This window comes from Squalius cephalus (genome assembly GCF_949319135.1).
Source record: "Squalius cephalus genome assembly, chromosome: 3".
Lineage (NCBI taxonomy): Eukaryota > Metazoa > Chordata > Actinopteri > Cypriniformes > Leuciscidae > Squalius > Squalius cephalus.
In genome coordinates, this window is record NC_137124.1 from 49253356 (window position 1) to 49276219 (window position 22864).

General features: G+C 35.4%; 1 protein-coding gene and 1 long non-coding RNA gene across 2 annotated transcripts in view; one reads left to right on the forward strand and one right to left on the reverse strand.

The window, feature by feature from the left end:
• Positions 1-22864, forward strand: part of LOC307155625 — an 821100-nt gene that overhangs the window by 543769 nt on the left and 254467 nt on the right. The window lies entirely within an intron of this gene.
• The window catches only part of arhgef40 (Rho guanine nucleotide exchange factor (GEF) 40), a 58031-nt gene continuing 40218 nt past the window's right edge, over positions 5052-22864 (reverse strand). The window contains 6 exon segments of the mRNA XM_079867570.1: positions 5052-6852; positions 7848-7910; positions 8000-8109; positions 8991-9101; positions 14145-14325; positions 17635-17814. Of these exon segments, the coding sequence (XP_079723696.1) occupies positions 7884-7910; positions 8000-8109; positions 8991-9101; positions 14145-14325; positions 17635-17814 (609 nt within the window). The 3' untranslated portion in view covers positions 5052-6852; positions 7848-7883.

The window sequence follows — 22864 nt, forward strand, 5'->3', positions numbered from 1 at the left end:
TTAACGTAAAACAATACAATACCCACACACACACACACACACACACACACACACACATACACATTTATTTGTTTATCCTCTATTGACCTGATATAAGCAAACAAATATATAACCACCTACTGTTATTTTCAAGGCCTTGAAAACCTTTGTATATCAGATTCACCCCAATTTTTCCTTTGCAATAAATAAATAAATAGCCTACATAAATAAATAGGTTACTAATGCATTCGGAGCATTTTCTGTTAAACAAGAAATATCAACATCAGTAATATTAATAATACATCTCTCTCTCTCTCTCTCTCTCTCTCTCTCTCTCTCTCTCTCTCTCTATCTATCTACCTATATCTATCTATCTATCTATCTATCTATCTATCTATCTATCTATCTATCTATAATGTCAATATGTGTTTATTATTTTGACCTACGATAAACAAACAAATAAATAACTGTCTAGCCTACTGTTATTTTTGTTTTAGGCCTATTTTAGGCCTCAGAAGGAAGAAAACCTTTGTATGTGAGATTCAGTATCATTTCTGCTATTGGATGCCTGCAGGTGTTTTTGTCTGGATCGGAGGCCTTGTTTTGTGGGGTTTGTATGGTGAGGATGGTTTTGGAGAGGGGACTTGGTATTAACTCACGAACACCTCCGACTGTCAGCACATGCGAGTGTATCTGTGTCTCGTCAGTAAGCGAGTGAATGTGTGTATTTGTGTATTGTATATTGTGTCTGATACAGTCACATCATCACCCGCCCCCAACGCTTTGATTGTCTTGTACGCCGCAGCTCATATGCACCAATTAATATGCAGAGAGTGAGTGAGACGGAGACAAAAAAAAAAATAGAAAGGAAGAAAAAAACATGCAGAGGTGGGGGGGGGGATGCCATGGAGAACAGGAAGGAGTGAAAGAAGGGCAATGAAATGACAGATGAAGAGGAAAAGAGAGACACATGAGGTGGTCTGAGGGGGAGATGAAATCTGATAGATTTTAGAGAGAAGGAAAGAAAGGAAGAAAGAAAGAGGGATGGAAGAAGAGAGCAGGGGACCGATGGAGAATCAATACGTACATATTTAGTCAGAGATAGAGGGATCGATTGGGTGAGGATAGAGAGAGAGGGAGAGAGAGAGAGAATGAGAGTAGAGGGGTTAAAGGGGTGGAGTGATGTGGCATTGGCTGCTGTCTCTTTGTCGCAGTGTCAGGGTATTGATACTGTAATATCGCCATGACAATAGCACCGTGGCGACGGCCATGACGACGCCTGGCAGCACAATGCAGCAGCAGTACTGAGGGCAGTGAGGCATTACAGGCCAGAGAGAAACAGAGAGACAGACGGGGGGAGGTTGGCAGGTGCATGTCTGCTGCTCTCATGAATGTATATGTAACCATTATAGAAGCCCAAAATCTGCAAGTGTCTTTGGGTCGATCTGCTGGACTGTGGAGTAAAAAAAAAAAGATTTATATCATCACTGCCAAAATTCTACTATATATATAGTATATACACTATATATCTAAAAGTCTGAACTTGGGGGGAAAATAGGATGTTTAAAAAAGGGCAACATTGTGAAAGTGAATAAAAGTATTTAAGGTTCTGCTGGTATGTGAAGCTCAAGATGCTCTTGGGAACGTCAACTCACGCTGAAGAACATGATCATCAGGGTTTGCACAAACTCTAGGAGTTCATGTCAGCTGTCATTAATGCAAAAAGGGAACAAATTAAAAAAATGAATTTTTTCAATTCAGTTTAAAATTTTTACTTAAATTGTTCTGCTGATAATATGTGTAATAAAAAAATGTGTTAATCGATAAAAATGTAATCAATTTCATAACATTTGAATTACTTGCAGTTGATCGCATATCAGTATCTGAAAAAAGTAAAGATTAAGACTAGTGTAGCATACAGTAAAACATTCAAAAGAAATGACAACGAGAATTGACCCTTTTCACAGACTGCGTTTCCACATAATGCCATAAATGTAATGTTCATTTATAACACTATATTTAACCCATTTACCCTGGCATCATATGGCAAAAAAAGTGTTTCTATTAGAAGCCCATTTCCACCACATAAGGAAATAAATGCTCATATAAAATCATAATTATGACATAAAAAGTTAATAATTATGATAAAAATTTTAATTGAAGATAAAATAGTAGAATAATAAAATAATTAATGAGATGACAAAAAAGTCTGATTTTTTTCTCATAATTTTGACTGTCATAATTGTCACTTCTTACCTATTTATTCTCATTATTATGAGTCTCACAACTTTGACTTATGTCAGATTATATATTATTACATTATATTATGTCATATTATTTATGTAAATTATAACTTATCTCATAATTTTGACTCATAATTATAACTTTATTTCATAATTTCAACCTTTTCTCAATTATGACTTAGTATTTCAAAATTTAACTCTTAATTGTAAACTCTTATTTTAGTTGTACTAATATTTCAAAATATTATTGTATTTTATTATTAAATAAATGCAGCTTTGCTGAGCGTAAGCTTTTTGCCACCACAGAATAATAATAATAAATTTTTTTTTATCCTTTTTATCTAACAATTCTGACTTTTTTAGTTTACACTTTTACATTTCACAATTCTGACTTTTTAAACTTTTACATTTAGCAATTCTGACTTTTTTTCTTGGAATTCTGAGTTTACATCTCACAATCAGTTTTTTTTTCTTCCATTAAATAAAAAAGAAGGTAACTGTGACTTTTTATCTCACAATTCTGACTTTTTTTCCCCCTCACAACTGCAAGTTCATATCTCACAATTCTGACTTTCAGAATTGGAAATTAATATCTTGCAATTCTGAGTATATATCTTGTTTTTCTGATTTTCTGAAAAAAAACAAAAACAAAAAAAAAGTATATATTTTTTTCAGAATTGTGAGATAAAAAGTTGCAATTACCCTTTTTAATAGTTTTTTTTATTCTGTGGCAGAAACAAGCTTTCTTTAGAACACATACAACTCTTACCAGCCCCAAATTCTTATATGTAGGCTACTCCTAAAATGTAAAATTTTTATTTGCTTTAAAGGTATAAAAATGCAAATTATCTGGCAGTGCAGAAAAGTGAAGAAAGGAGCATGGCGCGGGCCAGATTCGAACTTGCGTGTGTGATCATAACAGCTCTTTTAGGGTCATGATCATTTCCCACTGCTCCTTGACAAATGAGCCTATTATTGCTGTTAATTGCAATGAAGGCATGTTTTCAGATAGCACATCTACCTCGTATAACGTGTTGTAAAATCATCCTCGCCACATGCGTGATCTTCAAGACAAATGGCTGCTTGTCAGCACATAAGTCAGTGTGAGTGACCGGCATTGCTCTCTCTCTCTCTCTCTTTATGATGTGTGCTTCCCCTCACTCGCCCCATCCCTCCTTAATATGATGTAAAAAGCTAATCGCATGCAAATGTCTGTTGTCCCGGTAACACGGCCGAAAAATCCCTTTGATGTTTCACCCAACTCATTCTCTCCACGTTCTCTTTGTTCGCCCGAGTCTCTCTGCCTCGTCTCCCCCCCCCCCCCTCTCTCTCTCTCTCTCTCTCTTTCTCTCACTTTCTTCTTTTCCACCCCCCCCTCCCCATTTAAACCCATTCTCTCGCTCTCTTCACATTTCTATCAAGACAAAAACTTCTCTGCCCTCAGCCATACCTTTCTCACACTCGCTGCGTCTGCTGCGCCCCCCGCTCACTCACTCGTCTGCCTCATTCTTTCGCTCTTGTTCTCCATCTCTCCCCTCTCTGTGCCTCTTCGTCTGTCCCTCCTTCATTTCCCATCATACCATCTACTGTCTTTGGCCTCTCTCTCTCTTTCTCTCTGCGCGCTCTTTTCATCTCTTTTTTTCCCCTTTCAAAAATGTGATCCCTTCTGCTGGTCACTGAGTGGCTGCCATTTTCAGCGTGTCAGTAATGTTGTCAAGTGCGTATCCCGCATAATGCTCTCATATGCACCAAATGTCATCAGGCTCTAAAATGGCTGCGGGGGAAAAAAAGGGAACAATTTGGTTGTGTTCATTTAATAATCCCACAAAGACAATTGAACAGTTACAAAGTCAAAAAGGAGCATGCAATTTAAAGCATTCAAAAATGTAAACATTAATACATGATGAGTTCATGAGAGGCTTATAAAGACAGATTGTTTCTCTGGCACACGTTCCTGTTTACAATCAAAACTATGAATCACGCCAAGGTATTTATGGTTTTGGGAGAGTTGGATCGCACACACGCCCCGCTGCGGAGAGTATTTTTGGCCTGAATGTGGGTTTAGTGCTGTGGATACAGTACATTCCTCCCACAGTTGCACAGGTTTGGGATCGGTCGCATTTCAGTCCTTCACTCTTCTCCAAGCAATCTGTCTTTCTCAGAAATTGGATTCGTCCTCTGAACTACCTAAATGATCAAATCATTTATTTTTACTAGCATAGCAAATTTTTATTGCTCAGAGGTTGCTCTTCCAAAATTCTCAGTTTTGTTTTTATTTCAGAATCAACTTTGTCTAAGATGATTCTCCTAAAATTCCTTCAGTTCTTTGACTGCAGACTTTTGTCTCGGCACAGTCTGAGACGATATTGAGATGTCTTCTGAAACTTTTTTTTTTCTCAGGAGGATAATAAGGAGACTTCAGTCTCAATTTCTTCTCCATTTAATCTTTTAGCTACTATTAAATTGATATTCAAGTTAAGCTTAATTGACAGCATTTGTGGCATAATGTTGGTATTTCAACTCGACTCTCTTGGACTACCTTGTGAAAAAGTACTCTAGCATATTTTTAAAAGAATATACTTAAGTGTTAATATAATGAAAGACTAAAATGCATGCTTGAGCAGTCTTAACTGAAAACAACTTGCACTGATATATCTTAAAATATGTCAGTTTTGTCTCAAGATGCACATCATGAATTTATTTATTTATAAAAGCTACTTCAATGTCCTAATTTAACTAAGGCCTAATCCTGGCTTAATCTAAGCCCTGTCTGTGAAACCAAGCCAATGGTTAAAAATGTACTTTAAAGTACAGTTGTTTTTATATATATATATATATATTTATTTCCCTTCTTTCTCACAAGGGACTTACAGTACAATGGAAGTAAATGGGGCCAATTTGTAAATGTAAATGTTAAAATAATCGCGGTTTCAATATTATAGTCAAATGTTAAACAATATGCGTGTTAACATGATTTTAGCGTGAAAAAAATCTTTCAGAATAGTACTTTACATCTCGCAACTACGGTAATTATGACATGGCGTGAACGCAGCAAAAGTTACATCAAATTTTACAATTTTGTTGCAATGTTAGTAGCCCTAAAATACCTGTAAAAAATCTCAAATAAAACATGTTTTAATAGAAACATTAATTTAGGTACTTCAATAAAATTACAACTTGTGCTTTTAAATATTGGCCCCATTCACTTGTAAGAGCCAAACCAGAAGTTTGATTCTTGAGTCAAAATATATTTTTGTGGTAATCGAACATTATGCCACAAACGCAGTCGATTGAACTTTTGCATTTAAAAAGAACCTATTTGGGAATTTGCTTTTATACCGGTGTATCGGCACATCAAGCTCAATAAACAACTTGAAATAAAAACTCTTTAGCATAAGGCAAACAAAAACTCTAGCTGTTGTTTTATCAGTAAAATAAATGCTCAGAAGCTAACAGTTAACACCATCTAAAATATGCAACAAGACAGATGACTTGAAGTACAAATAGAGCTTATAAAGGATAATTTTCCAGAGTCAGACTTCATAAATTTAAAAGTGGATTACAGTTGCTCGAGTCAGAGTCAGTTTTTACGCGGTTGAACCTTTGAGTAGATTAGCGTTCCAGCATCTAATACTGCTTAAGACTGTGCAGAATCTTACTAATGGAAAAGCTGAGGGCGGAGTTAAATAATTACATAACTCATAAAGCAAAACACATCATCCATAGCAGCTCTCTTTTGAAATGCAGGTCTGGATTTGGCTCTTGGATTGGCCATGGCAATAAAAGACAGCTGGTACTTAACTAAACTCAGAGAACGGAGAATAAAACGTTCCCTCTTTCTTCAATACTCTGAGATGGAGATGGGCCGAAATACCAGATGTGTCCTCAGCCAACAGTCTATTTTGATTTGATATCACAAAGTGCAACTTGCTGCATTGGCAGAATCTTTCGACAGCAATATTTCGAGAGTTTACGTTTGGAAAATCTTGCAAAATACGTGTGTTTGGTTCAGATTTGATCCACATTTACATCACAGATTACAAAACAAAACTTTTACAATTATGTATGAAGCTCCATGTGACTTCTGTAGAATTTGGTGAATAACACAGCTAAATCTCGCATCGTTTTGTTGTACATTTCAATCTTTTCATCATTCAAGTGCACTTAAACACAGATATCCACCTTAAAGTCAACATGAAAGGTCAAGTTCACTTTCCAGAACATTTCCATGTTTCTCAATTATTGCCCAATCTTTATATTATTTTCAGTCAGAATGGAAAGTTATTACATTTAGATAAAAGATTATGAAGATAAACACTTTTTCTTTTGATATAAATGTACACAGATGAATCGTGCACACCAGTAAAGTGTATTAAGAATGTACAATTTGATTTCATGTTGACTTGAATGTCATCTTTTTTAGTTGCTAATGTGTGTGATGGGCCTGAGACTGAAAGTCAATTAAAAAGAGTAACTGAAATGATAAGAAGCGAGACGGCTGCTGACACATGACCTCCAGTCTTCTGTAATACTGTGTTCACATGGCTGTGTGCGTCTCATGATCCAGTTTGTGCCCAGTTGTCCCAGTCGTAAATATATATGTTGATGAAAGAAACAGCACCCATTTTGTCTGGGGAGCAGACAAAAAATATGCTATTATGCATACATACTGTATGTGTGTATCGTAACTGATACATCAGGCTCATATAGTGTGATATACTGAGAATATGGAGATCATATTCCATATGAAAAAGAAAAACATCTCAATTTTATTGAAAGGCTCAAACTCAGCAATTATATGCAGTTTGTTGCAGATATTGATTTTTATATGACCAAATTCTGATTACTTGTAATGTAAATCAGTGAGATCCGTACAACAGTATAGCAGACTACTTGCATAAAAATGCATATACATATAAGTTGTCACTTAATATCTTCCAATAATATATCTTAGTAGGATGTTATTAAAATGATTAGTTTTATAATCAAAGCTCTGCAGTTTTACAGCATATAATGATGAACAAATAAATGTTCCTCAAAAGCCTGATGGATCATATCATACATTTGAACATGATTTCTAAAAAAAAAAATATGTATGGATAATCAAGTAAACCAAAGTTGCTTCAGGCAGTAAGAGTTCATTTGGAAATATTACTAACAGTATAGAAGTTATTCGTACGTTTACTTTATAAAAATAATTACAAATTTCACAGTAAAAAGACACGTGAACCATGACCTGAAGGGGGGCATTTTAACAATTATACTAAAAGGCCTTTTACTTGCTAAATTTTTTTTTTAAATCAGACAGCAGATGGTATGTAGTAGATGTAGTTTTCAGCCAAGTTGATCATGCTCATCATTTAGAGGCTTTAGAATATTTACATATCAAATATGATACAGTAATTGTAGGGTTAAATGTGCATTTAATAGTATATTAATGTTTTGTTGAATGAGCCCCTACTGGTAAATGCTGCAACTGCACACTCTGCTTCTAAAAAGCATTTTTTTCCCCCCACATTCATATCCACATATTCTGAATAAATACATAAACAAGCAACATATAATGTGTAAAAAATATTAAGTAGAAGAAAAAAACACACAAAATAACACATTTAAAATACTTACATGAATTTTAAGACTTCCATTGTGAGTTCATATGATTCACACAGAGGTGGAGGGTGAAGTGCTCTATAAAACACAATTACATATCATCATCATCATCATCATCATCATCTTTACTCACTGCACGTGTGTGTATGTGTATGTGTGTGACTCACCTGAGTGTGTCCTGTTTGCTCGCTGTTTCTCTTTGAATCTCTTGCAGAGGCGGGTGAGTCGCCCCCTTTCATGCTGCCCACAGAAGATGAATCTGAACAACTGCTCTGAACTGAAAGAGAGAATGAGAAAAATAATAAAAACTTGTTCAAAAATAGCCTTTTTAGAACCATTTATATTAGTGGTACAAAAACAACCTACATCACATATGTATTCCATATAAAAAAGCCAGATCAGTGATCACATAATTGACTTGTCTTAAGCCACGTTTTAAGCGTAGTTTAAAAAATACTGTTTTAATGTGATGAGAGATAAAGTGACATCTGTTGGAAAACAAGGAGTATTGCATGCAGTGAAGGAACATGAGGATGGCCACGTCCAAAATAGCATACTCTCTTGAGTAGGTACTTATTTTGAATAAGTAATTACTTCACGACCGCTAAAAAGCATGTTCTATATATTATGAATGTATGAATGTTCGTATGTTGGTATGTATGTACATTCACCATGTTGTCATTATCATGTGACCTACCAGCATGAGTTTACGTCACTCCACTGTCATTCACAAATCCTCTCCCGTGGCCTCATGGGATTGTAAAATGTCCATTGTATGCACACTTCAGTATGCACATTTCATCCGGGTACTTTTTGCCAAATATTTTATGAGTAGTGTGAATTCAGACATACTTCTTTTGTCACATACTGTTTTTCGCCTACTATATTGTAGGGAAGTATGTGATTTTGGATGCAGCCGATAAATGTGTGCGTGTGTTAGGGCCTACCTAACCATATTTTGGGGACAAATTTGTAGCTGATTCTGACAAAACCTTATTTTTTGGGAAGTCTTCAATTGTCAAAAAAGGTATAAAAATAAAGTATATATTTTTTTTTTTATTGTAAAAATGCAGAAAGGTTTCTTTTAGGGTTAGGTTATTGTATGTATGACTAGCTTTATACAAGTCTATGCATTTAGATGTGTGTGTGTGTTTGTACCTCTGTCATTCAAGCTGAAGCTGGAGTCCAGTTCTGAAACTTGAGCTCCTGTCACATCCAGTAGCAGCTTACTGGAAACTCCCATACACAGAGACTCCTTCAGACACAACTCTACACACACACACACACACACACACACACACACCCCTTTTTGTCAAATATGTGCATGAAAATGGATGTGGCATTCTTTACAATAAATTATGTCTGTGTGACTTCAGTATACAAGTCCATTTTTTAAGAGTCCAAAGTATAGAAAACACCATTAAACATGATGGTTAATGAACAAAACAGAATACAATGTGGAGTAAAGTATCATTTAAGCCTCATTTGCATAAAGAAAAGACAAAAGTGCAAATGCAAATCAATGCCTTAATGACTGACATGGCTCCAATTCCCATAATTAATTAATCATTAATCACAAATTGGTCTTTTCCAAAAACTGCCCCTAGACAAGATCCTGCAGAAAAAAAAAAAAAAAAAAAAAAAAAAACCATACACGGACAGAAGACATCTAATTAAACTGTCTTTTAATGTTGTCTTAATTATACATAAATAACTAGGTCAATAACTGCAATGTATTCGTTTTTAAGAGCTCATTAATTAGGGAAAATGGGCACTTAGTTAATTAAGCAGAACTTTGTGGTATTTAACTAATGGATTTTTGACGGTAAAATCTAAAGCTAAAGTAAAAATAAATCAAAAACTGTTCAAAATCCTTGTACGCTGCCTACTAAGACATCACCTGCAAGCATCATAAGACCTATTCTGACATTTTACATGGTGACGTTTGGTAATTTTAGAATTCACAGGAGGTAGTGGTCCAGTCTGAACGCAAATGTCAGTGTTTTTCTCTCACCACCGCAGAGAATTTTTTTTGGCAGAATAACTTTTATAAATAACTTTTTAATAACTTTGTTTTTTGACAAACACCAGGCTAGTGTGGTGATTTAATTTGGTCTCAATCGTCATCTCTGAATATGCAAGTAAACTGTAAGAATTGAGAAATTAGAAAATGCCGGGCAGTTTGGTTGAGGAACGACCACTCCCCGAGAAGACAAAGGACCTTTCTCGAAATTAACATCTGACTCTCTCTTGAGAAACTAGCATCCCCAAGTCAATCACCTCCCCCATGTTGTCTCTCTCATGCTGAGATCACTAGATATTCACCCAAAAACTTATATGGTTTAATGTGAATAATTATCATACAGTATTATACATGTTTGGTATCATTCGAAATGTCTCAGTGCGACTGGTACAAAGGTCTCATTAGTAAACCAAAAGGTAATAAAGTTGTTAAGAGTTGAGATGACTTGCACACAGAGGAGGATGTGTCTTCCAGGCAAATGGCATCCTGCTCCCAAAAGGTGTAAACTCTGAATGCAAATTCCCATTGTTAGCATATGTTTCCATGTTAAATAAGTTTCTGTCTCTGTCTGAGTACTTAAAGAAATGCAGCGAGAGGCTCAGGGTGATTTGTAGCTCAAATTAGCCCGTGATGTGGAGTGTGGGCAAGACACACATCTTTTCTCTTTATTCCAGAGCATTTGATGTTTTGTATTTACTATATTTGAACTGATTATGAAATTGGCATGATACATTTACCTGACATAATAAAATTGTAAACATTTGATTTTATTCTGTCTTACTCTGAAATTGTTTTCCCAAGTAGATTAAACGGATTCGTATGTTACCGCAAAATCTGCGTCAGATTAGTCACGACTAATATTTGGCACTAATTCAAGTGTACGTGGTCTTGTAAAGACAAGAAGTGAATTTCCGTTTAGGACAGCAAAATGCTGCTTGACCAACCTAAATTTGGGTGTGTCTTACCTCTGTTTTAATTTAATGTTACTTTAGATAAGTGTACGTGGGAAACCACGGCATGGCCAATCCAAAGCTATTATAAGAAAAGTAATATTGGTCGACTTATATTTGTAGTAGTGGCCATACCTCTGCCTGAAGTTATTTTAAATTCAAGTGTATACTTAAACCACGGGGGTTGTACAAAAGTATCTTTGATTGTGTAAGCGTGAATGCGACAAGCTCAGGTATATAGCAATTACCTCTGTTAAGTGACCGAAAACTGACTTTGTGATCGTGAGACCCACGTTAAACAGAAGGCGTGAGGACCTCATAGCGACACAGATTCCTAATATGAACGGGTAAAATATAAGTAAAGACTTGAAAAGAATAATCAAATGTGCTGCTAAACTATTATATAAATGACAAATAAACAATTGGCATTCTAACCTAAATTTGAGGTCGTGATATAATGGAGTCAGATAAAAGTTTAAGGCGAGACACTATAGGTGAATAGGGTAAAACTTTTAACTAGCAGATATCACCATGAAACTTTCCCAGTTGATTACCTACATTAAGATGAGAAAAAAAAATGTATTACAAGTTTTCTGTAATTTAATGTTTAAATATGCAAATTAGGCATTATCTAATTAAATATGCACTAATTTGCATATATTTAAAAAAACGAAATCTGAGTATTGGATAAAGCCAGGTTCAAAATTAATTTTTCATTGTGTTCACATAGTAGATGGGAAAAAAATACAGAGGGATTTATGGATATCTACTTTTGTTATCCTGTAAATCAGAATATACTGTCAATAGCCTTAAAAAATTATTTTCACCATGTTTCTTGGAATAAAATGTTATATAAATCAAGCTAGGAATAATATATTTACAAATCCCTCTGTAAATGTCTTCATAATATAACTATGTACAAGACTGGAAAGTTTGGTGTATATAAGTGCTACTGAAGTAGAGATTTCGGACTTGGAGTATGAGAGAAAACTCATTTTGAGAAAACAGGCTTTAAAGATTTATATCAGCCAATGAGATTGTGCATTTAGAGTTAAATCCCCCCTTTTACTTTCACGATTGGTTGCTGATAAAAAGGAAATGACCATATTTGGATCCGACAGCATTGTACAGGAGAGAGAGAGCTTTCTAATGGTGTGTGTGATGTCACAGCGGGAGGATTTACAATGCCAACTTTTGTTGAATTTATGAGAAATCTACAGACGCAAACAGACAAAGTGTAGTAAAATAAACACCTAAATGTGTATTTCGGACTTTTTTTCACCACAAGTCTGAAAGAAGACATGTTATTGAAGACAAATATCCGCAAATCTCAAAATTGACCAGTGAAAAAAAAAACGATGTTTTTGCCTGCCGTGTCTCGCCTTAATAGGAACTGAATTACTTTGCCACGCGGAAAGACAGTAGACCTTCATCCGTTCTATCGGAAACCACCATTGGACCGATTTAGACGGGCTTATATGACGTATCAAATTTTCATTTAATGATAATTGCTGAAGCTATTTTCAAGGTATTGAATTAAGTTCAAATTAATTAAAGTTCAAAAGTGTTGCCCTCCTAACAGGTTTAACAAAAAGAACTCTGAACATTTAAATAAATAAAAAAATGTACACAAATACACACATTTTTTTTAAAGCAAACAAATGTTTTAAACAGATTACAGTGCAAAAGAACTATAAAGAACAATAGGTTACACTTTACAATAAGGTCCCATTAGGTTAACGTTAGTTAATTCACATCCAGCTGTTTGTTATCGCAGAATAAACCCTGACAGGGTGATCAGGTGATCATTGCATCACACTGAAGGAGTTTATTCTGCGATAACAAACGGTTGGATGTACATTATCCTGCCTATTAAATGGCTACTTGCCACATAAGTAAATAATTAGACACTGAACACTGACTTGAGTTGAAATATTTTATTAGACGCAAAGCTTCCGCGAAGAAAGCAGTTGCTAACAATCGGCAAGTTCAAACTATTTAACTCAAATACTGATGTGAGATGATTTAAAATCTTACCTTTTTGTTATCTTATAATCCATTACAGTTTACAAAACAATCGTTGCAAAATGGCAGCAGCAGCATATGTATTAAACAAGAGAGCGAGTCTGCGATACCGGATGACATAATTAAATAACTGTACACAAAATATTTATTTGAGTTTAAATATTTCATTAGCTCACCAAATGCAAAACAAAACTGATAACTAACTTGTTATCAGTTTTTAATCAGCTGTTATCGGGGAATAACACACCACAGGATGGTGCGATTGACCAATCAGAATCAAGTATTCCACAGAGCCGTATAATAACTAATTATGCTTTGTTAACGTTAGTTAAAGGGTTAGTTCACCCAAAAATAAAAATAAAAATCTGTCATCATTTACTCACCCTAATGTTGTTCCAAACTCATAAGATTTTCGTACATCTTCGGAACACAAATGGAAGATATTTTTAATTAAATCTGAGAGATTTGTCCTTCCACTGATAGCTAGGCAACTACCACTTTGACGCTTCAAAAGTTAATAAAGAGATCGTAAAACTAATCCATATGAATTGAGTGGTTTAGTCCAAATTTTCTGAAGAGACACGATCACTGAACAGCACTTTTAAAAAGTGCACTTTGTAATTATTTCAAACTAAAGTTAATTTCTAACATTTTAAATCATTATGATTTAATAAAATTTATTAAAGAAGTATTTAAAGAAGTTCACTTTTTTGATGTGTTGACTAACAGACTACAGACAAATATTGATTATAATATTCAATATTACATTACAAATGCATGATTAAGATACATGATTAAATATTAAAATACTTGCCATACAAGTTTCAATACACATGACATTAAAGTATATTTTAGTTTACCATAAGTGCTTGTCAGTACATTAGACAGTATTTAACCATATTTAAATATCATAATTATGAAATGAAATATAAAGATGTACTTAAGTCCTACTTAAGTGGGTCAAACAACACTCTAAAGTTCAGCTAATTGTATTTAATATAAATTTTAACTATATATAAAACATTTAATTGAATTGCATGTCTCAAAACATTACATTCAGTTGACACTTAAGTATATTCTTTGAAAGTATATTATTTCTGTAATAAGTAATCTTTTTAAATGTATTTTAAAGTGTACTCTTTTTCATAAGGGGAATGTTGCAAAATGTCAACCATAAATATAGTAATATTTTATTCAATACTGCATCAAAAGAAAATGATCAACAGGAAAAGAAACAGAGTAATACGTAAAAGACATCAGAGATGAGAGGAGACTGATGATGTAAAGGTGAGAGGTCAAAGGTTAGTTCCTGACCTGTGTTATGGATGGCATGAGTCCAGAGCAGCTGTGCGATATCGTGAGTCCAGGTTCCTCTTTCCTGCACGCTGGCAGCCTGGAGAGTGAGACAGTCCCTGGTGCGAGACACCTGTCTCACCCACACTTCAAACCTCAGTCCGTCATCCCCGACGCTCTGAGTGAGGCCCATCTCACCCGTCTGAGGAAACACAGTTAGTGTGACGTTCTAAGATCAAATGTGTGTGTATGTGCAATGACCTGAAGAAATATCAGGTCATTAATATAAGTATAAGAAGTATATAAGAAGTGAGTTTTACTGATCAGACTACCAACTTTAGGAATATTTGTACACACTAAAAAAGATGCCAATATGCTAATATACTTTAAAAGAATATCCATAAAGGGATAGTTCACCCAAAAATGAAAATTAGCCAATGATTTACTCACCATGAAGCCATCCAAGGTGTATATGACATTCTTCTTTCAGACGAATACAGTCGGAGTTATTAGTAGTGGGAAGTTCGGATAATTTTACTGACTTGGATCTTTGAATCTCGTTCATCAAAATGAATGACTTTTTTCGAGTCATTTCGTTAATTTCAGCAGAATGTATTTAAAATGTTATGTGTTAGCCAAATTCACCAAACACATCAAATGTTGATCACATTTAGAATAAGAAAAAAAATTGCAATGCAAGGAAAAGGCCAAATTATGAGAAACAAAAACAATTTATTTATTTATCTTGGTCTTCAGGCAGTCTGTTAGTTTACCTCACCTCCCGATCTAAGAACGTTCGTTCATTCTGTGACATCCTCATAAACTGAGCTATGCAGTCTGTAGTACCGGATACAGAATTGATTAGTTCAAGTTTCGAGTCTATCGACTTCGGGTTCGAGTCATTCATTCATCACGTGACAGCCCCATATAGGCTGAGCTATGCAGTCGATACCGGATAAATAATTGATTAATTCATCTTTTGAGTCTTCGGGTTCGAGTCATTCGTTCATCACATGACAAAAGAACAAAAGACTCAGAAGAATCAGACCTGAAGACTCAAGAGGTGAACTACTGTAATCATTTCTCTTTCCGGTACTGGCAGCATAGCCTGTGGGACTGACGGGAAGAACAAAAGACTTGGACCCGAACCTGAAGACTCGAGAGATGAACTAATCATTTCTGTTTCCAGTACAGAACCCATAGGATGTTGCGCAAGCGCGGTCAAGACAAAATGAACGAATCACTCTCTGAGACAACTCGGTAGTCCCGAGTCATATTAAAGATTCATTCAAAATGAACGAATGGTTCATGACCGACCCATCACTAGGAGTTATATAAAAAATAAATGGAGTATATTTATAATAAATGGCTGGAGAAACTTTGAAGACCAAAAAAGTTCATCCATCCATTATAAAAGTAATCCATATGGCTCCAGAGGGTAATAAAGGCCTTCTGAAGTGAAGCCAATCGTTTGTGTAAGGAAAATACCCATATTTAAAAGTTTACAAACTATAATCACTAGCTTCCAACAGACGGCCGTACGCATCGATTTACGGTGGAAGACTAACCCCTGACACAACGCAAAGCCAAATGACGAACGCGGAAGCTCAGAGGAAAGAGCAAAACAAAACACTGGTTGCGAATTAGCTATTTTGAAGAGAAATGTCAGAGGATTTCTATATAATAGCTTCAGTTTGTTGCACAGCCCTATTTGTTTAAACCGCAAGAGGCTTCTAAGCTTACGATACTCCTACATCCTACGTCATACATGCGCCACGGGTTACTCTTTTGGCGCAAGACGACTTGCGTAGTGTGCGTACAGTCATCTGGCAGAAGCTAGTTATTTTAGATTTTAAATTATAAATATGGGTATTTTTCTTACAAAAACCCATGGCTTCGCTTAAAAAGGCCTTTATTAACCCACCGTAGCCGTGTGGAGTATATTTATCATGGATGGATGCACTTGGGCTTCAAATTTTCTCCAGCCATTCACTCCTATTGTAAAGCTTGGAAGAACCAAGACATTTTTTTTAATATAACTCTGATTGTATTCGTCTGAAAGAAGAATGTCATATACACCAAGGATGGCTTCAGGGTGAGTAAATCATGGGCTAATTTTAATTTTGGGGTGAACTAACCCTTTAAGTGTTAAATTAATGTAATGTTTTCGGAGACTTAATTGCATGTTAAATGCAATTAGCTGAACTCTAGATTGCCTTTTGATCCACTTAAGTAGGACTTAAGTACATCTTTCTGTGTCATTTCGGTAACACTTTATAATAACGTTCAGTTGTAAGTCATTTATAAGTGGTTAGTTAATGATGAACTAATCGTTTACAAAACATTCATAAATGATTAGCAAGTGTTATACTAACATTTTATGGATGTTTTGTAAATTCTGTTACAAGTCATTTACAAGTGATTAGTAAATGATTAACTAATTATTTACAAAACATGACTATGTGTTTCATAAATGTTTAATAAATGATGTTATTTATTTATTTATTCTTTTGTATGTATGTATGTATGTAGCAATTAGAGGGTGCAGAAAGTGTTGTAAATGCCTTGTATACACCTACAGATCACTCGTAACAGGTAAGTAACAGTGTTCAACGCAATGATGTGTAAACGCATGAATAAATCATTTACAACACTTTCTGCATCCCCTAATCTAAAGTGTAAACTATTCATCACTTGTAAATATGTTACACATCATTCGTAGATTACCACTTCAAGAATCAGTAAGGCATAAGATCAACGAAATCGTATCTACGAATGATGTGTAACACAATTACAAGTGATAAATAGTTTACACTTTAGATTAGGGGATGCAGAAAGTGTTGTAAATGATTTATTCATGCGTTTACACATCATCTATAACGGGTGTTGAACACTGTAGTGTAGTGTGTAGTGTAGTGTAGTGTGTACTGCAGTGTAAGTGCTGACTGGTGAGGGTATAGACAGCTGTTTTCTGTAGTGTGTAGTGTAGTGTGTAGTGTGTACTACAATGCTGACTGGTGAGGGTATAGACAGCTGTCTTCTCTGACACACATGAAGTCTTTAACCACTGTGGACCTGATGTGAGCAAAACATACAAAAAAATGTAACAATTTTTTTAACATTTATGAAATGTATAGTCATGTTTTGTAAATGATTAGTCAATCATTAACTAATCAATTGTAAATGACTTATAACTGAATCTACAAAACATACATAAAATAATGAACATATCACTTATTAATAATTTATGAATGCATAGTCATGTTTCGTTAATGATTAGTTAATCATTTAGTAATTACTTGTAAATGACTTGTAACGGAATTTACAAAACATAAATAAAATGTTAGTATATCACTTGCTAATCATTTATGAATGTTTTGTAAATTATTAGTTCATCATTAACTAACCACTTATAAATGACTTACAACTGAACGTTATTATAAAGTGTTACCGTACATGAGTACCCCCCCACCCCCCACCCCCTCCCCCCACAGCCTGTGTGTGTGTGTACCTTAATGCTGTGTTTGAAACTGTACACACTGCATCCCGGGTTGGGTGTTTTGTGTTTGGTGAAGATGACGTAGTTCTGATAGAGGAAGACGTTTCTGATTCCCGTCTTTTTCCGTCTGCCTCCACCGCACACACACAGCTCACCCTGACGCACCAGCTCTCCACGCTCCGCCACGGGTATCTGAAACACACACGCATTGGGTTTTCATGTTTTATGGGGACATTCCATAGATGTAATGATTTTTATACTGTACAAACTGTATATTCTATCCCCTAACCATAAACATCACAGAAAACTTGCTTCATTTTTACATTTTCAAAAAATATCACTTGGTATGATTTATAAGCACAGCAGAGCATCATCTTCTTGTTGTTGTGCGATTTGATATGATATGAATGCTATGGAGGATGCATCAATATTGAAGTTATATATGGAGAGTTTGGTTCCAAAACGCGATAAACGTCATTTTAAAAAAAAAATTAGTTCCTGCAAAAATCAGTATTGTATCTGGTCGGTATTGAAAAGTCAATTTTTAATTTTACGTAAAATGTGATATCCGCCGTGTTATTCTGTCATGTTTTCTCCCTTTCTTTCCAAATCGTGACAAACGTCACAAACGACAGTCTCCCTTCTCTTATTCTTTTTTTTTTCTTATCTACTTTGTACTTTTCGATCAACAAACAAACAAAAAATGAATAATTTTGACGGCATTGATGAACATGTGGTTTGTTTCTGTGGTGGATAAGAAACGTAAGGCATCGAAATCAAATCATTTACGTGAGGAGATTAAGAAGATGAGGCACTCGAGAGGAGGAAAAATGCCAGCTGTTGCTTGTTCTCACACGACGCAAGAGAGGAAAAAAAGTGGGCAAACTTCAAGCCAAGTCAACTTCCCAATGAAAGCACAGTGAAGAAGCAAAAAGGAAGGATGTGCTGAACTTGCTCTCTGAAATTGGTGTGAGTGCCGATGTGCCTTCTATGATAATGCACTCTCTCAGTCACAGACGAACGATGTTGACTGTGACAGTCATGAAGAGTAGCTGCCCATTGTGTCAGCCTTTTGAGAGTGACCATTCACTGATTTCTTAATGAATGATAAGTTGTTGAATGTTTTTACAAAGAATATTGTTATATTAGTGCAATGGATTTGTAGTATGCACAAGACAATCAATTCAATACAACAAATATGTCTTAAATATGAATGTCATTTTCTGTAGTCCAATACAAGAGGTGTCATGTGCAAATCAGTTTTCAATCTTCTTTACAGTTCTATTTTGAACAGTTTTAAACAGATAGTATATTAATGTAAGGGATTTATAGTATGCACAAGACAACAAATTCAGTGATTTTTATTCATTGTTTAAAACCTGAAGCATAACTCTGGCATTACTCAACCCATAGCCCTGCTGAGCAAGGTTACTGTGCGCTACTGATAGATATTCCTTTACCTATCAATAGCTTGTGGTGACCTTGCTCAACAGGGTTATGGGTTGAATAAAATCTTTAAAAAAATATTTGAGGCCTAAAAGTGATATAAAATTGATACTATAATATGTGAATCTTCTCTACAGTGTTCTTAATATGACAAAGTATGTATTTTATACTAATAAACTAATATACTAATAAACTTACTTTGTTGTGTATTTTCAACAGTTTAAAAATGAAAAATACATTTTATATTGATTCAATGGATTAATTGCATTTTGAAAAAAAACATTGTCATGGATTTATTGCATTTTGGGGAAAAAATAATAATTTTTTATAATAAATCTTTGAAAATCCAAATTTGGATTTGAATTTTTTTTATGTTATTATAACCTAAAAGTGCTATGTGAAAGTTTGAAACAGAAAATAGTGGTTTTCATCTTGCCACTTTCTTGGTAAAGAAAACACATTTTTACTCAAATTAATCCAAATGGATTTATTGCGTTTTGGAACCAAACTCTTCATATACACTAAAAGTTTGGGAACATTAAGGTTTTTTAATGTTTTTGAAAGTAGTCTCTTAATCTCACCAAGGCTGCATTGATTAAAAAATACAGTAAAAACAGTAATACTGTGAAATATTATTACAATTTAAATTAACTGGGTTATGCTGTAATATATTTTAAAATGTAATTTATTCCTGTGACGCAAAGCTGAATTTTCAGCAGCCATTACTTCAGTCTTCAGTGTCACATGAATTTTGATCAGGAGATTCTGTACTCTTTCAGAAGATACCTAATAGTGCCCCCTACTATATAACAATGAAAACATGGAAAGCCGGAAATTTCTGTCAATGGCGGGGAAGCATAGTCTCATAAATGACGGTCATTTCTGTTAATGGCGGGGACAGAGTTCATGAAAAGGGTCATGAAACCCTTAGATTTGAGATCTAACAGATATGTTGAGATCTAACAGATATGTACGTGTTGCACATTATTAAAGCAGATGTTATTCATCACACTGTTATGTGTGCATTTGGCAGACGCTTTTATCCAAAGCCATTTTCAGTGCTTTCAAGGTATAAATCCTTGCCAGAATATGTGTTGGAAATCAAAAATCTGTTATCTTGGTGTTGTTGGCAGCAATTTGAGCTACATGGAACAGTGTTATCATAGTTTTTATTAATATCTTGAAGCTTATATATATATATATATATATATATATATATATATATATATATACACACACATATATATTAGTGCTGTCAGTTAAACGCGTTATTAACAGGGTTAACGCAAACCCATTTTAATGACGTCAATTTTTTTATCGCGAGATTAACGTTCTTTCTGGCCTAGCAAACTTTGTCGTGTTTTTCACATGCTGTTGCAACAACAAGTAACGTTAGAAAAACTACAACACCACACCGGATCTAGTTAGACCGGAAACAAAACAACAGGCACGCCGCACACACTTGTTTGGGCTTGCGAGCTGGCCAAAGAGTAGTAGGCTAAAGGGGGTCGCACACTGGACGAGAAGCGCACCGCCACGTCTTTAAAATTCGAACACATTATTCTCTATCAGTGTACACACAACGGCGGCGCCATTCGGCGTCTGTCCTGCCGCGCCACAGAGCGCCATTTACAATCAGCTGCGTGGATGAAAACTGTTGATGTTATCGGATTTTCAGGAGATATTCTCAATTCATTCAGTTAACGGACGCTCTGAGGTAAAGTGTTCATACTGCAGACTTAGCAACGATTGTATTTAATTGTACAGTACAATCATAACATAGTACAGACATTATCTTAATTCCATGATGTCCTTAAACATAACAATATTGCTGGCCATAAACTGAGAAAGTGCGAGTCCGGTGTGCGATACTTCGAGTTGTCCTAGACGCAACGCAATGCGACGCTGCGCTTCTTGTCCAGTGTGCGACCCCCTTAACACTACATTTTGAGTGGATGGCGAGCGCGAAACGCCGAAATGGATGCCAATAAGATTCTGAATGGAAAGTTTACTTTTAAAAAGTTGCCAAATTGTTCCATTGACAAGACCAAATTGAACTATGGTGTGTTTTGTCGGTGTGAACATCGCAGCACGTCCAGTCTGAAATACCACTTGACGCAAATGCTAGTTCTCTGCTGCGATTATTTGCTCCGAGTGTGAAATTGAACACTACAGTAGGTATATGCCAATGTTGTTTTCAATACATTCAAACATTTGCACAAAGCAAGCCGATCCACTTTTCCATGTTGATAAGAGCATTAAAATGAGAAAAAAATAATGGGACAAAAAGAAATCAAGGGACATTTAGAATAGATATAAATGTGCGATTAACTGCGAGTTAACTATGGCATTAATGCGATTAATTGCGATTAAATATTTTAATCGTTTGACAGCACTAATATATATATATATATATAAAATGAGAAAAAAAATATATATATATATAAAAAAATATATATATATATATATATATAGAGAGAGAGAGAGAGAGAGAGAGAGAGAGAGAGAGAGATGTGAAATATAGAAAATATATATATAGAAAAGCACTATATTTTGAAGAATAAGACATTTTGAAGAATGTTCCAATTGATTTTGTCCATACAACGACAGTTAGTGAGGTCCAAATCAACATTGCTGTGGCAATTGTAAAAGTGTTGAAGATACTGTAATTTCCATAATTTCAGACCAGCAGTTCTGATGTTTAAGTGCCCCATTACGGTTTTTCGAATATTACCTTTATTGCAGTGTGTAATATAGCTGTTTGTGAATGTAAACATTAACTATTGGCGCTTTTCCACTGCATGGTATGACTCGGCTCAGCACAGGTTGGCGCGATTTGCTTTTTGTCACGGTTGGTAGATCCGCTGTCTCATTCTAGTCTGTGTGTTTACGTGTGTGTGTGAGTGTGTGGGTGTGTCTCAGTTCATTCATTGTTTCATGTGGGCGTTGTCACTGATCTCCCTATCATCCTGATCAGCGACAGCTGATTGTAATTATCACAGCCTATTTAATGCCCTGTCTTTCGTCTCATGTTTGTCAGATCGTTGTTTGATGAATCCCCGTCTGCGTGCCTGCTCCTGTTTGTTCCCTCGTGTTTTGCCTGCACTGCACTGTACTGGACTGGATTATTCACCGCCGATCTCACCACGGATTCTTCACCGCCGATCTCACCACGGATTCTTCACCAGCACCCTCACTGAGGATCGCCTGTCTCAGCCCCTGTGTCACGCTCTCCTGTTTGCTGTGTTCCTGGCGATCTCCTGTTTGCTGTGTTCCTGATGATCGCGTCAAGAAGAATACGTTATCTGTCATTAACCTTGAGTGTTTATTACGCAATAAAAATATTGTGCACTCGCACTTGTTTCCTATCAGTTTGTCGTTACACTTTTTCACTGCAGTTTAGTATTGCTTCAAAGTGTCTGGGATTATAGAGTGATCGTTATAGATGCTGAAAAACTTTTTCATTCCTGGTCGCCCCATCCAGCTCTCACTGGAAACGCGCCTCGGCTACCAACGAGAGGAACGTCTGCACCTCGTCTACTGACCACGAATCAGTCATTCAATTTTTTTTTTTTTTTTTTTTCAAGTAAGTCATTTAAAAAAAAAATTGTGGTCGAAAGTGCACGATAAATAAAGTTATTGTCTCCCAAAAGAATTAATCAACTCTGAACCACTTAAACAAGTCGTCTGTCGAATCCCACTGCGCTACGGTTCTACATCACTACACAAAACATTTGCATAATGCCTGCCTATGTTGTACATTGTCTGCCCGCGAACAACTTGACCTGCTCTTAAA